This window comes from Clinocottus analis, unplaced genomic scaffold, assembly GCF_023055335.1.
Source record: "Clinocottus analis isolate CAN_PGR_092001 unplaced genomic scaffold, fCliAna1.0.p SCAF_2, whole genome shotgun sequence".
In the NCBI taxonomy this organism is placed as follows: Eukaryota; Metazoa; Chordata; class Actinopteri; order Perciformes; family Cottidae; genus Clinocottus; species Clinocottus analis.
In genome coordinates, this window is record NW_027175931.1 from 1,025,639 (window position 1) to 1,038,357 (window position 12,719).

A 12,719-nucleotide genomic window follows, 5' to 3' on the forward strand; every position below is an offset into this window, starting at 1 on the left:
GCTGCTAACCATACTAGCTTTTCTCTTGCTGCTTCTCCGTTAGCTGCTAACCATACTAGCTCTTCTCCTGCTGCTTCTCCGTTAGCTGCTAACCATACTAGCTCTTCTCCTGCTGCTTCTCCGTTAGCTGCTAACCATACTAGCTCTTCTCCTGCTGCTTCTCCGTTAGCTGCTAACCATACTAGCTCTTCTCCTGCTGCTTCTCCGTTAGCTGCTAACCATACTAGCTCTTCTCCTGCTGCTTCTCCGTTAGCTGCTAACGATACTAGCTCTTCTCCTGTTGGTTCTCCATTAGCGGTGCTGCTAACGTTACTAGCTCTTCTCCTGTTGGTTCTCCATTAGCGGTGCTGCTAACGTTACTTGCTCTTCTCCTGCTGCTTCTCCGTTAGCTGCTAACCATACTAGCTCTTCTCCTGCTGCTTCTCCGTTAGCTGCTAACGTTACTAGCTCTTCTCCTGTTGGTTCTCCATTAGCGGTGCTGCTAACGTTACTAGCTCTACTCCTGTCGGACTAAACACTGATTGGTTGTTCACGAAGTCACATGACCAGAGCCTGGAGAAACATCATGATGTCTTGATCACATGATCTGCTGGTCACATGATCTATCCTGTAGTCATACAGTCCAGTAGTCCAGTTGACCTGTAGTCCAGTGGTTCAGTAGTCCAGTAGTCCAGTTGACCTGTAGTCCAGTAGTCCAGTAGTCCAGTAGTCCAGTAGTCCAGTAGTCCGGTAGTCCAGTAGTCCAGTAGTCCAGTAGTCCAGTAGTCCAGTAGTCCAGTAGTCCAGCAGCAGCGTTCCCGCTCCTCCTGCAGTGGATTACTGCTGTTGAAAGAGCCTCTTTGTGGCCGCGAGGCTGGAATGTGGGTCCAGCTCGTCTTTTGAATCGCTGAGCCAAAAGTCAACGGAGCTCTGAGCACTGGAATACTGCTGGAATACTGCTGGAATACTACTGGAATACTACTGGAATACTACTGGAATACTACTGGAATACCACTGGAATACCGCTGGAATACCGCTGGAATACTACTGGAACACTGCTGGAATACTACTGGAATACTACTGGAATACTGCTGGAATACTGCTGGAATACTACTGGAATACTACTGGAATACTACTGGAATACTGCTGGAATACTGCTGGAATACTACTGGAATACTACTGGAATACTACTGGAATACTGCTGGAATACTGCTGGAATACTACTGGAATACTACTGGAACACGGTATTCCCAGTCACCCCCTGGTCTCCTCGTCCAGTCAGCTGTTTTAAGGTGGAAGTAAAATGTGACCGTTGCAGTAAAACGAGGCCTCGATTAGTTCTCTGTGGTCTTGATTTTTCCTTTCAAAATAAAAGTCCTGCTGCTGTAAACAGAACCATCAGGACTAGAAGTAGAAGCTTGAACATGTCTTTAGTGCAGAATAACTTATATAACTTAAGTTATAATTATATACATCATTAGAAAAATAACTAAATTGAACAAAAACAGTCCCAAACAGCTGATAACGCTGTCCCAGCTGTGAGCAGTCGCCATGTTGAGAGCTGTGCAGAGTCAATGGAAACATGATGAATTTTGCACTATTTTAACTTTTTGCTCTTTTATATTTTTTAAAGTCTGTTATCTCAGTTGTCTGCGGTGCTCGTATGTGACCTTTACGCTGCCGTCTCGGCCTTGGAAAAGATATCATGGTCCTAAACGGTTAAATAAAACTAAACTATGAATTACTAACTAAAAATATATAAACCTTTGCGACAGTTAGAAGACTTCTTCCGGTGGACGTTTCCTGGATATAGACTTTGTGTTGATCGTAAATAAATAAACAGATAAATAAAAAACAAATGGTTGTTTCCTTAGCAGTCGTGCTGTAACTCAGATAAGTGAACAGGAAGTGATGTAACTCCTGGTCCTCGTCCTCACCAACAGGAAGTGTCCAGACCGTGACACTCGTTATGTCTTCTTCTTCCTCGACCTGTCACACACTTCCTGTTTGCTCTCTCGCTCGAGTCCACACGTGTTCATCAGGACGAGACGTTCCCGCGTTGCATTGTGGTCCACATTTCAGAGTTCTGCAGGAATGAGTCCTTAAACCAGGAAATTAGTTTTCCACTTCCTGTTTCCTCGTCTGGAAGTCAGAGGTCTGTTTGTGGTTAGAAGTCTGAAGTAAAGTCTGACTGAAGTCTGTGTTCAACACGACCTGAAGAGATTCTGTTGTCTGATTTATAAAACAGGTCAGTGAACGCCTCTCTGGTGGATCCTAAAGAGTCTAAAGGAGACGACTAAGCGTCCTCACTAGGACACTAGTCCTTAAGCTCAGTGGAGTCAAAGACGAGGCCTCTCCAGTGTCTCTACAGGTGTGTTTACTCGGCCTCTCTCCTCCATAAAGCAGCAGGTGTGTTTGAGGGGAGTTGTTGACGCACCTTTAAGCCCTCAAAGCTCTTTTCTCTCTTTTATTTAAATCCTCGTCGGTGTTTTCCAGATCTCTTCCCGCTGCGAGCGTCTGGATGAATGCGTTAGCTCCTGATCATCTGACGTGACCTCTGACCTCTAGAGCCTTTGGCCTTTGTGCACTTTTGTGTGACCGGAAAGAAGCTAGAAGCGTGTTTGTGTCAATCGCTGGTTAAAGTCACTACGAGGAACTTTTGTGATGTTTCTGGCGCCCCCTGTGGACTAAAGAGGGAGTGTCTCTGAGCACCAGGGTCCCTTTAAAAAACCTTTCATTCTACTCATCTCATTCATCCATCAGCAGACTGTCTCTACTCTTTCTGCATTCCTCCCTCCTCTTTCCTCCCTCCTCTTTCCTCCCTCCTCTTTCCTCCCTCCTCTTTCCTCCCTCTTCTTTCCTCCCTCCTCTTTCCTCCCTCTTCTTTCCTCCCTCTTTTCCTCGCTTTCATTGCCCCTTCAAGAAGGGAGCATAGACGGACAGGAAACAATGGCGGCCTTTCTGCCGTGGTTTGAGGAGTCTCTGCGTCTGAGAGAAAGGAAAGCTGCCGTGTCCTCCCCCTGTGCATTATGGGAGTTTAGAAAACGCAATTTAACGGCAAAGAAGGAACTATAAAGAGACAATATCTGCACTAGGAAGAGCTAAAGTTTGCTAGCTAGCGTGCTTATATGGTGCGTTTGACGTTATAAAGTCAGCGAGGCTAACTAGTTAGCTAACGATCACATTTTCTCAAGCTATTTGATGTTAAAGGTTCAGTACGTGGCTCTGTTAGCGCTGTTAGCGGTGTTGATGTTGTTAGCTCTGTTAGCACTGTTAGCGCTGTTACTGTTATTAGCGCTGTAAGCTCTGTTAGCGCATTTCTCAATTTTCTCTTTCAACACTTTTATTCTTTCTGCTTTACTTTGATCAAACGTCAGTCATCACTCTCTCTCTTCCCTTCCCCTTTACTTCTTCTTCTTCTTCTACTTCTTCTTCTTCTTCTTCTTCTTCTTCTTCTTTTTCTTCTTCTCCTCCTCCTCTCTTTTGATCTTCACCTAAACACACAGACACGTCTCAGTTATCCTGGACTTCATTCAGGAATGCAGCTCTTAGTTTAGAGCAGCAAGCAGCAACAGGTCCGGCTCCTGAGACGGGAGTCGACAAAGACAAAGAGACGGTCTGTTGTGGGTCTGTTGTGGGTCTGTTGTGGGTCTGCCGGCCTCAGCGGCGTCCCGGTCCTTCAAGTCCACGCTGAGAGGACTCAGGTGGAGCGACCCTTTGCCATGGAGGCTGTGCATGTGCTGGACACCTGGAGACAGGTAACGATCATCCTGAGAGACAACGGAGGACATGAGCCCTTATTCATAATAATAATATTCATAATGATAATAACAAGCTGGAGGGCAGGTGTGTAGGAAGAGTTTGTTTGTATTTTCCTGCTGCTGGTGTGTTGTGTTCAGGCGTCCCCGCGGCTGGGGAGCACACACAGCGCTGCAGAGTGTGTAGTGTGTAGTGTGTTGTGTTCCTGCAGGCAGCGCTCCTCACAAACACACTTTACAACCCGCCGCCGCACAACATCTTAGGCACGCAAATGTCTCCGGGTCGTCTCTGCTTCTCAGTGATCGTTCTAATTGAATGTTTTCCAGCCGCTCCGTGTGGTTTTTACGCTTCCTCACAACCACGGGCTCCTCACACGTTCCCTCGGTTCTGCAGCAGAACCTCTGAACACGTTCCCTCGGTTCTGCAGCAGAACGTATGGACGCGGGCCCGGTACAGACACACAATATATTTATAGCTGCTTGCTGACTGGATGGAAATACCCCAAAATGAGTAAGAAGGGAGGAATGTAGGAGATTTAGGTACGGTGAGTGTGTGTGTGTGTGTGTGTGTGTGTGTGTGTGTGTTTTCATAAGGACTGAGAGTCAAAAGCACAGCCAAGGTGGCGGATTTCCACTGAATGTGTGAACGACCAAGAGATTTAGATGTGTGTGTGTGTTTTAAGTGTCACTTCCTCAGTGTGTTGCTAAATACTGTCTACCATCTGTTTGTGTGTGTGTCCGTGTGTGTGTCTGTGTGTGTGTATGTGTGTGTGTATGTGCTGACAGCATGAATCACACACATTAGTGTGCAGGCAGAGTGGGGAGGGGGAATTCCACTAAATGCGGTAACATCTCTGACCACAAAACGCACAACATGTGGACGTTGTGACCGTTGTCGTCAGCCATGACGACTCTTCTTCTCTCACTTCACGACCTCACTTCCTCCCTCAGGACCTTCATGTGTCTCCGGCAGACGGCTCAGAGGACATGGACCGCCTGAACAGGAACGCGCCCGAGTGTGGACGACAAACCCACCAGCTGTTGCAGGTGAGTGTGTGTGTCTTTGGGCACGTGGAGCACAGACTTTGTGTAGCAGGTGGACGGAATCACCGTGACGTCACCCGTCGGTTGATGGACTGTTTGGAGCGTCAAATTCTACAACTTGGCCGCCGCCATCTTGGTTTCTGCTCGTCGCCATCTTGGTTTCTGCCTGTCGCCATCTTGGTTTTTGGTCATCGTCTTGGAAAACATGCTTGTTGGAATGAACAGCCGAGTCCTTAACGTGTCGCCCTGGTGGTCAGGAGAGAGAATGCAGCTCCGTGTGAAAGGCCCTTTAGTCTTGATGTCATTTAGTGACATAAAACAGTTTCCACATGGAGGTCTCTGGGGAATGACTCGCTTTGAGAGCCTCAAGTGGCCGTTTGATGAACTACAGTTTTTGGCACTTCAGCGCGTTTCATCAACACCGGATGTTGGTGCTTGGATGGAAGAAAAAACGTAAGAGAGAAAGAGAGAGAGAGAGAGAGAGAGAGAGAGAGAGAGAGAGAGAGAGAAAGAGAGAGAGAAAGAGAGAGAGAGAGAGAGATGTTATCAGTGTTTCCATCTCTCTCACAGTGAGCGCTCTCTTCTTCTGATAACGGCATCCATTGACGTTAAATGTCACCACTCTGGCTCAAAGCCTCCGTGGAACACAGCTGGAGGCATCGGATCAGACGTTGTGTGTCAGTGTGTGTGTGTGTGTGTGTGTGTGTGTCGGTGGTGTCTACGGCGTGTGAAACAGGAACCTTCAGTCAGAGTCAGTAATTAGACCGAGCCGGAGATCGTCTGTCTGCGTTTCCCACCTGCAGGTCTGACAATCCCATCAGGCATTCAGGGAGGTGTGTGTGTGTGTGTGTGTGTGTGTGTGTGTGTGTGTGTGTGTGTGAGTGTGTGTGTGTGTGTGTGTGTGTGTGTGTGTGTGTGTGTCTTTTCCTCGTGAAGCTTCGGTTGGTAAAAGCAGGATTTGAGAAAAGGATAAAATATATATATATTTAAGATTTATTTACCCTCCAAAGCCCCGCCCCCTTAAATCAGGTGAAGATGAAGACATTAATGACATGAGATGAAACTCTTCCTCGCTGGCAGTGAACTCCACTTGAAGAAGAAGCAGATCGTCTTCATCTTCAGGCCAAGAAAGAAAATAAAAGCTCATCACGACGGTTTTGCTCGTTGACGCCTGCAGGAGCTCCAGTTGCCTAATTGCCCAGCGCTGTTGCCATGGCAACATCCCTTCCCCCACTGCTTTAGGCAAGGGGGGGCAGAGGGGGAAGGGGGGGGGGGCATGTTGCTCCTGAAGTGTGAGGAGGAGTCTGTGAACAGAGCTGAAGGAAGGTGAGCCTGAGTTCTGCTCCTCTGTGGCTCCTCCCACAACCAATTAGTGCTGGTTGCAAGTCACTGGTTGCAAGTTGTTGGTTGCAGGTTGCTAGTTGCTGGTCACTGGTTGCAAGTCACTGGTTGCAAGTTGTTGGTTGCAGGTTGTATGAAGGTAGATTTGTGACTTTTTTACCAGAGCAAAATTCTAGTTTTTAAGTAAATTATCTCCAAATCTTTGCTCTCAATTAAAAAAATTGTTCAAAAAAAAAAATACGCCCTCAAAACCCAAATTTGCTCCAAAAAAAAAAACGCAAAAAAAAGAAATAAAAAAGATCCGCTCTCAAAAAAAGCTAAAAAAAATTCTCAAATTTTTTTTTTTTAAAGCGAATTTTAGTTTTAAGAGCGTATTTTAATTTTTTTTAGAGCAAAGATTTTGAGATAATTTACTTACAAACTAGAAATTTGCTTGGGTAAATAAGACACAAATCTACTTTCATAAGGTTGCTGGTTGCAGGTTGCTGGTTGCAGGTTGCTGGTGGAGATGGAGACGAGGCCTCTGTGTGTTTCAGAGTGATTCTGCTCTAAAAAGGAAACATTCTGAAACTAATTATAAATAAAACCATCAGTCTGTTTGTCCCTCGCTGTGTCGCTGACCTTTGACCTTTGACCTCTGGCCCCAGAGCACGCCGCTGGACCTGGTGGAGACGGGGAAGGGGCTGAAGTTCCAGGCGGAGCGCCCCCACCTGGTCAGTCTGGGGAGCGGACGCCTGAGCACCGCCATCACCCTGCTGCCCCTCCCCGAGGGTGAGACACACACACACACACACACACACACACACACACACACACACACACACACACACACACACAACACAACACCTCATTATTATGGACATACATATATATATATACTATATTATAAAGTATATAGACTATTATCATTTCATGCTATATTATACGTTATGAACATGATGGTTATTATATATAACCCTCTCCCTCCTCCAGGGCGCACCACGCTGGGTCACGGCTCCGTGGACGTCCTCATCCAGGGCCCCGGGGTGGCGGCTCAGCACGCCTTCATCGAGAACCGCTCGGGTGTCATCACGCTGCACCCCAGTGGGAACCCGTGTGCCATCGACGGGCTGCAGGCCTCACAGCCGGTCCGCCTGACCCAAGGTAGGTCGCTGTGCTCTTTTAGTTCACGGGTGGGCGGAGCCTCTTCACACCCTGAAACCCAGCAGACAGGAAGTAGAACTGTGAGCGATGTCACTGTCTGATGTGAGTTAAAGACTCATCATTACTCACAGGATGTGAACTCCTCCTCTGCTGAGTCATCGCTCCCTGAAGCCTCGCTCCTCTTTCTAAGATCCACCTCCACGACCGAGTCGTTTATATAGACTTCTATACAACCAGAGGAGTCGCCCCCTGGTGGTCAGGAGAGAGAATGCAGCTTTAACACATGAAGCATAGACTTCTATACAACCAGAGGAGTCGCCCCCTGGTGGTCAGGAGAGAGAATGCAGCTTTAACACATGAAGCATAGACTTCTATACAACCAGAGGAGTCGCCCCCTGGTGGTCAGGAGAGAGAATGCAGCTTTAACACATGAAGCATAGACTTCTATACAACCAGAGGAGTCGCCCCCTGGTGGTCAGGAGAGAGAATGCAGCTTCAGCTTTACCCATCAGAACCCTGGTCGTACTTAGACACCTGGTTTCTGGTCAGATCCCAGTGTTCCCAGTGTTCCCAGTGTTCCCAGCACCACTGTGTGACGTAGCAGAACAGGCGTCAGCGTGGTCGCTCTGTCTTTTTGGTATTCCAACCTGGGCTCTGGTAACCGGAGCAGGGACACGGGGCTATTTATACTGCCGCTCTCTCTCAGGCTGGAGGGTGAACAGAGAGTTCCCGTGTCAGCGTCCTGCAACAGGAAGTTACACAACGTTTAAGCTGAAAGCTAAAGGTTCCAGCAGCAGGAGTGAAGTAGAAGAGGCCTCGCGGCGAGAAGCTAACGTCCCGCTGAACAAACGGCCTCTGCAGCACGTCCTCGCTGTCTGTGTCTGGACCTGCAGCATGAAGCTGTGGAGCAAAAGATTTGATGTTTCTGAGTCGACGTGAAGACGAGATGAAGCTCTAAGCTTCAGGAATAAACGAGGACACATTAAACGTCCTCTTTTTCAATATTTAAAGTTGCACTCCACCATTTTTAAAGCAACATGTTTCCTTCTACTCATTTAGCTCATTGGCTAGTTAGGGAGCTAGATAGCTCGCTAGCTCATAGTTAGGTAGCTGGCTAGTTATGTAGCTGATAGTTAGCTAGTAAGCTAGCTGCTAGTTAGGTAGCTGACTAGTTAGGTACCTGGCTAGTTAGCTAGCTGATCGTTAGGTAGCTGGCTAGTTAGGCAGTGGGCTAGTTAAGTAGCTGGCTAGTTAGGTAGCTGTTAGTTAGCTGACTGATAGTTATTTCCACCATGATTTCCTGCTGCAGCTGTATAATATTTAAAAACACATAAACTGCCTGCCGGTCACAATAATCAATGAGATCATTGATGAGTTAGCTGCTCAAGAAATAATCTTTGTTTACATACAAGAATAATAAATAAAACATTCACAAATTGTTTTTTTCTTCTTCTCACAAACAAACAACCCTAAAAAGTTTGTTTTGGTGAAACATTACAGTTTAAACTAATATAAGCATTTGAGTTTGATACTGACTTCATACCCTTAATGTGTATTTTATGGCTTTTTATATTTGGTAACACTTTCACCTTTGTTCTTTATCGATAAGAGACGCACCTTGTCTTCAGGACAGTTCATACTCATGAATACAGCTGCAGGACCATGAAAGATTGTACCATAAATGATAATAATAAAAAAAACTAATAACACACGCGTCTCTTTATTAAAGTGATTAGAGAGTAGAGCTCAGCAAACAGGTGTGGATCCATTTATTTTATTAATATTGTAGCTCTGACTCCCTCCTCCTCTTCTTCCTCCTCCTCCTCCTCCTCCTCCTCCTCCTCCTGACAGCCTGTCTCTCCCTCTCTCTCTGCGGGCTGAGAGGTGCCAGAGAGCGGGTTGTTCCTCCAGGAGTCCCCGGCAGCTTGAGAGACAATGGCACACTGCTTTTATTTATTCATGTATTTATTTATTTGACATAAACTAGGAATATAGCGTGCACGAGCTTCCGCAGACAGCTCCTCTTCGTGAACGCGCTGATATCTGCAGAATATATTAAAGGTTTCTTTAAAGGATTATCATAACAAAAGCTCGTCGGGACAAAACCAGAAGCCATAAAGTGATCCATAAAGACACAACACGTGGCTTTAGAGGGCGCGATGCGGGGACACAGCCTCACGCACGGATAAAGTAAGTTACATGCACTTCACCTGCGGATGCTTTCTCTTCTTTATTTTCATTATTATTAAATTATTACTGAAGGTTTCCTGGTGTGTATGTGTGTGTGTGTGTGTGTGTGTGTGTGTGTGTGTGTGTGTGTGTGTGTGTGTGCAGCGCTCACCGGGCTGGAAGCCGGTAGTCTGGTCTCAGTGGTCTCTCTGGTCTCAGTGGTCTGGTCGCTGTAGTCTCGGTGGTCTGGTCTTGGTGGTCTCTCTGGTCTCGGTGTTCCGGTCTCTGGACCCGCGAGCCTTCAGTCTCTGTCTCTCTGTCGGGACGCGTTGCGTTGAGGTTTCTGTTTCTGAGCTCGCCGTGCGCCAAACTCCCTTTAGAAAGCTGTCAAATGTACCCCTGTGCTGTTGTACAGGTACACTACACGTGATATAATATTATTCACGGGTTGCTGAGGGTTATGAGGAGTCATTAATGCATTCGGATGACATAAACTGAACATTACTTACTCAAGCATTCGAGAAATCTACTTTTAGTGTCTGTTCTAAACAAGTTGCTCGTCCACTGTGATTTAGCTTGCTAGGTGCTAGCTTGCTATGTTAGCACATCACATATGACTATATTTCATTGACATAAACAGTTGCTACGGGCTATGTTTTTATGCCGATTGTTCTAGAACTTCCCTTCTGACATTTAGAGTTGTTTAAGCCACAATTTGAGACAAGCACATGTCCTCTAAAAGCTTGGAAACTTTAAACTGCGGGTTTCTTTAACGGAGTTTGGTTTGTCGCTTCCCACACGCAAACACCCGTTCTAACTCTGCTGTCTCCAGCTCCCTTCAGGTCTAACGTCCCCCTGCCGCCATGTGAGTTCTGTTTATAGACTACAAAACATACACAAGTCTGCCAGACCCCCAAAATACCCCTCTGCAGCCCGGCATGACCAGACCTCACTGTGTCTCTGTCTACTGTTACACTGCTATTCCTGGGGGCCAATGTGACCCGAGCAGAGCCGCTCACTGGAATAGAACTGAGCTGTGCCTTCATGCATTCTGCTCATCCAGAGGCCTCTGGGTCCACGAGAGGTGGGTCCCACAGGGGGCAGTACCAAACCAGGCCCATCAGTACCAAACCAGGCCCATCAGTACCAAACCAGATGAGGATGTAAAGGGTCGAGCTTGTGTTGCTCCTCTCATCACGTTCTCATTGAAGTGCTCGTCCATGTCGTCAACTAATAGTTACTTATTGTGCAACTCTTGCTTTCATTTTAAAGTGAAATGTAAACAAATCACGACATTTAAAAACTCCCTTCATGAATCCATCAACAGCGTTGGAACTGAACCGATTGATCATTAAAAAGCGTCCAGAAGGATCAACAGGCTTCCTCTGGACCACGTGTGGATCACGTCGTCTGGTTGATGGTTATTGATGTCCAGCCTGAGGCCATCTGCCCCGGGGAGCGCGTTAACAGCAGGAGACGGGCTTTAGTCGTCTGACAAAAGGAGGAGAGGGATGATGGTGATGGGGGGAGGAGGAGGAGGAGGAGGAGGAGGAGGAAGAGGAAGAGGAAGAGGAGGAGGAGGAGGAGGAGGAGGGAACATCTGTTCGGACAAGCCTCCGACACGTTACCCTGGAGAGCGTCCACAAGCAGAGAGAATACATCTGGTCTGTGACGAGGAGCTGATGTGGAGTTTTAAAGGGACAGTCCTCTGGTTGTATAGAAGTCTATGCTTCATGTGTTAAAGCTGCATTCTCTCTCCTGACCACCAGGGGGCGACTCCTCTGGTTGTATAGAAGTCTATGCTTCATGTGTTAAAGCTGCATTCTCTCTCCTGGCCACCAGGGGGCGACTCCTCTGGTTGTATAGAAGTCTGTGCTTCATGTGTTAAAGCTGCATTCTCTCTCCTGACCACCAGAGGGCGACTCCTCTGGTTGTATAGAAGTCTGTGCTTCATGTGTTAAAGCTGCATTCTCTCTCCTGACCACCAGGGGGAGACTCCTCTGGTTGTATAGAAGTCTATGCTTCATGTGTTAAAGCTGCATTCTCTCTCCTGACCACCAGGGGGCGACTCCTCTGGTTGTATAGAAGTCTATATAAGTGACTCTACTTCTCTCTTGATGTATTCAGTAAACATTGTAAACATGAGTTTATGTCTCAATCTCTAGTTTCTAGTCTTCTTCTATACAGCATGATGTTCATTTAGTACATTATGGTCTGTTGGAGTCAAACAGACCAGGAAGCAGGGGATGCTTTAGGGGCGGGGCTACCAGGTGATTGACAGGTCTCTACGGCGCTCCTCAGTCCAAATATGGTCACTTCCTGTTCACTGGTTTGCAAAAAAAGAAAACAAGATGGCGACGACCAAATTGCTGGACTCGAGGCTTCAAACCAGCAGGTGATGTCACGACGTCTACTTCGACTTCTTAAACACAGACGAAGAGAAACATGAAACCGTGACCGCAAAACATCTTATTATGTTTCAAACCCTCAGCCCACGAGGCGGATCCTCATCATGTGACCTCAACATGACGTCAGAGCTCGTGTCGGAGCAGCTGAGCGGCACCGACGCCTCGCTGGCGTCGGACCGGTTCTGACATGAGATCATGTGATCGCTTTCAGAGGTTCTTCACCGCATGCTGGGAATGCAGGGTCAGACCTTCTCGTCTTCCTCCTCCTCTTGCTCTGGTATCTTCCTCTGTGGTTGATGGCCTCCGGCTCCCTCATTGATTAACGGGTGAGGGGGTGGGGGTTCGAGTCCCCGGCCTTTCTCCGAGGCTGTAAACCGTCAGCTCTCCATAGCGACCATCAGCCGTGGTTCTGGGCATCTCTTTGTCTGCAGCGCCTCTTCAGGGACGTCTCCAGCTTTTGTGGTCGAGACCTCAACATGACCGGAGTTTCTCCTCATGGGGAGAAGTTCTCGGAGCTGCAATACGATGTTTTAGACCGGAGACGGAGCTCAGGCAAGTCTTCAGTGCAGAGCAACGGCTATAATGACTTTATTGTACAAGATTGGGCAAACAATGGATCTCTTTAAGGTCTGGGAGTGTTGGCTCCACGTGAGAACTAAAGGTATTTGAGGAAATATCACAATTTTTGAATTTGATTCAGTTTATTTTTCCTGACCGACGCGTTCGTCACACACGATGCGTTCAAGGGCCCCCGGAAAGATGAATACACAACGATAGTGTTTGTTTTTACAGCTTCTGATTTGATGAACTGAAATTTTTGGCGATTCTTTAAATAAAAAAAAAAACACGCAAGTTTGTCTCCTGCTGGTGAGTGTTG

General features: G+C 47.2%; 1 protein-coding gene across 6 annotated transcripts in view; it reads left to right on the plus strand.

Moving 5' to 3' along the window:
• The first annotated feature begins 3,645 nt into the window (after nt 1-3,645).
• Nucleotides 3,646-12,719, plus strand: part of phldb1b (pleckstrin homology-like domain, family B, member 1b) — a 43,857-nt gene continuing 34,783 nt past the window's right edge. For 2 of the 6 annotated variants that reach the window (XM_068585541.1, XM_068585542.1), the window contains exons 1-4: nt 3,648-3,737; nt 4,689-4,784; nt 6,770-6,893; nt 7,095-7,265. In XM_068585541.1, coding sequence (XP_068441642.1) covers nt 3,702-3,737; nt 4,689-4,784; nt 6,770-6,893; nt 7,095-7,265 — 427 coding nt within the window. In that variant the 5' untranslated portion in view covers nt 3,648-3,701. Of the gene's footprint in view, nt 3,738-4,688; nt 4,785-6,769; nt 6,894-7,094; nt 7,266-9,154; nt 9,456-12,719 lie in introns of those variants that run through there. The other 4 variants (XM_068585544.1, XM_068585547.1, XM_068585543.1 and 1 more) reach the window with 4 other exon arrangements.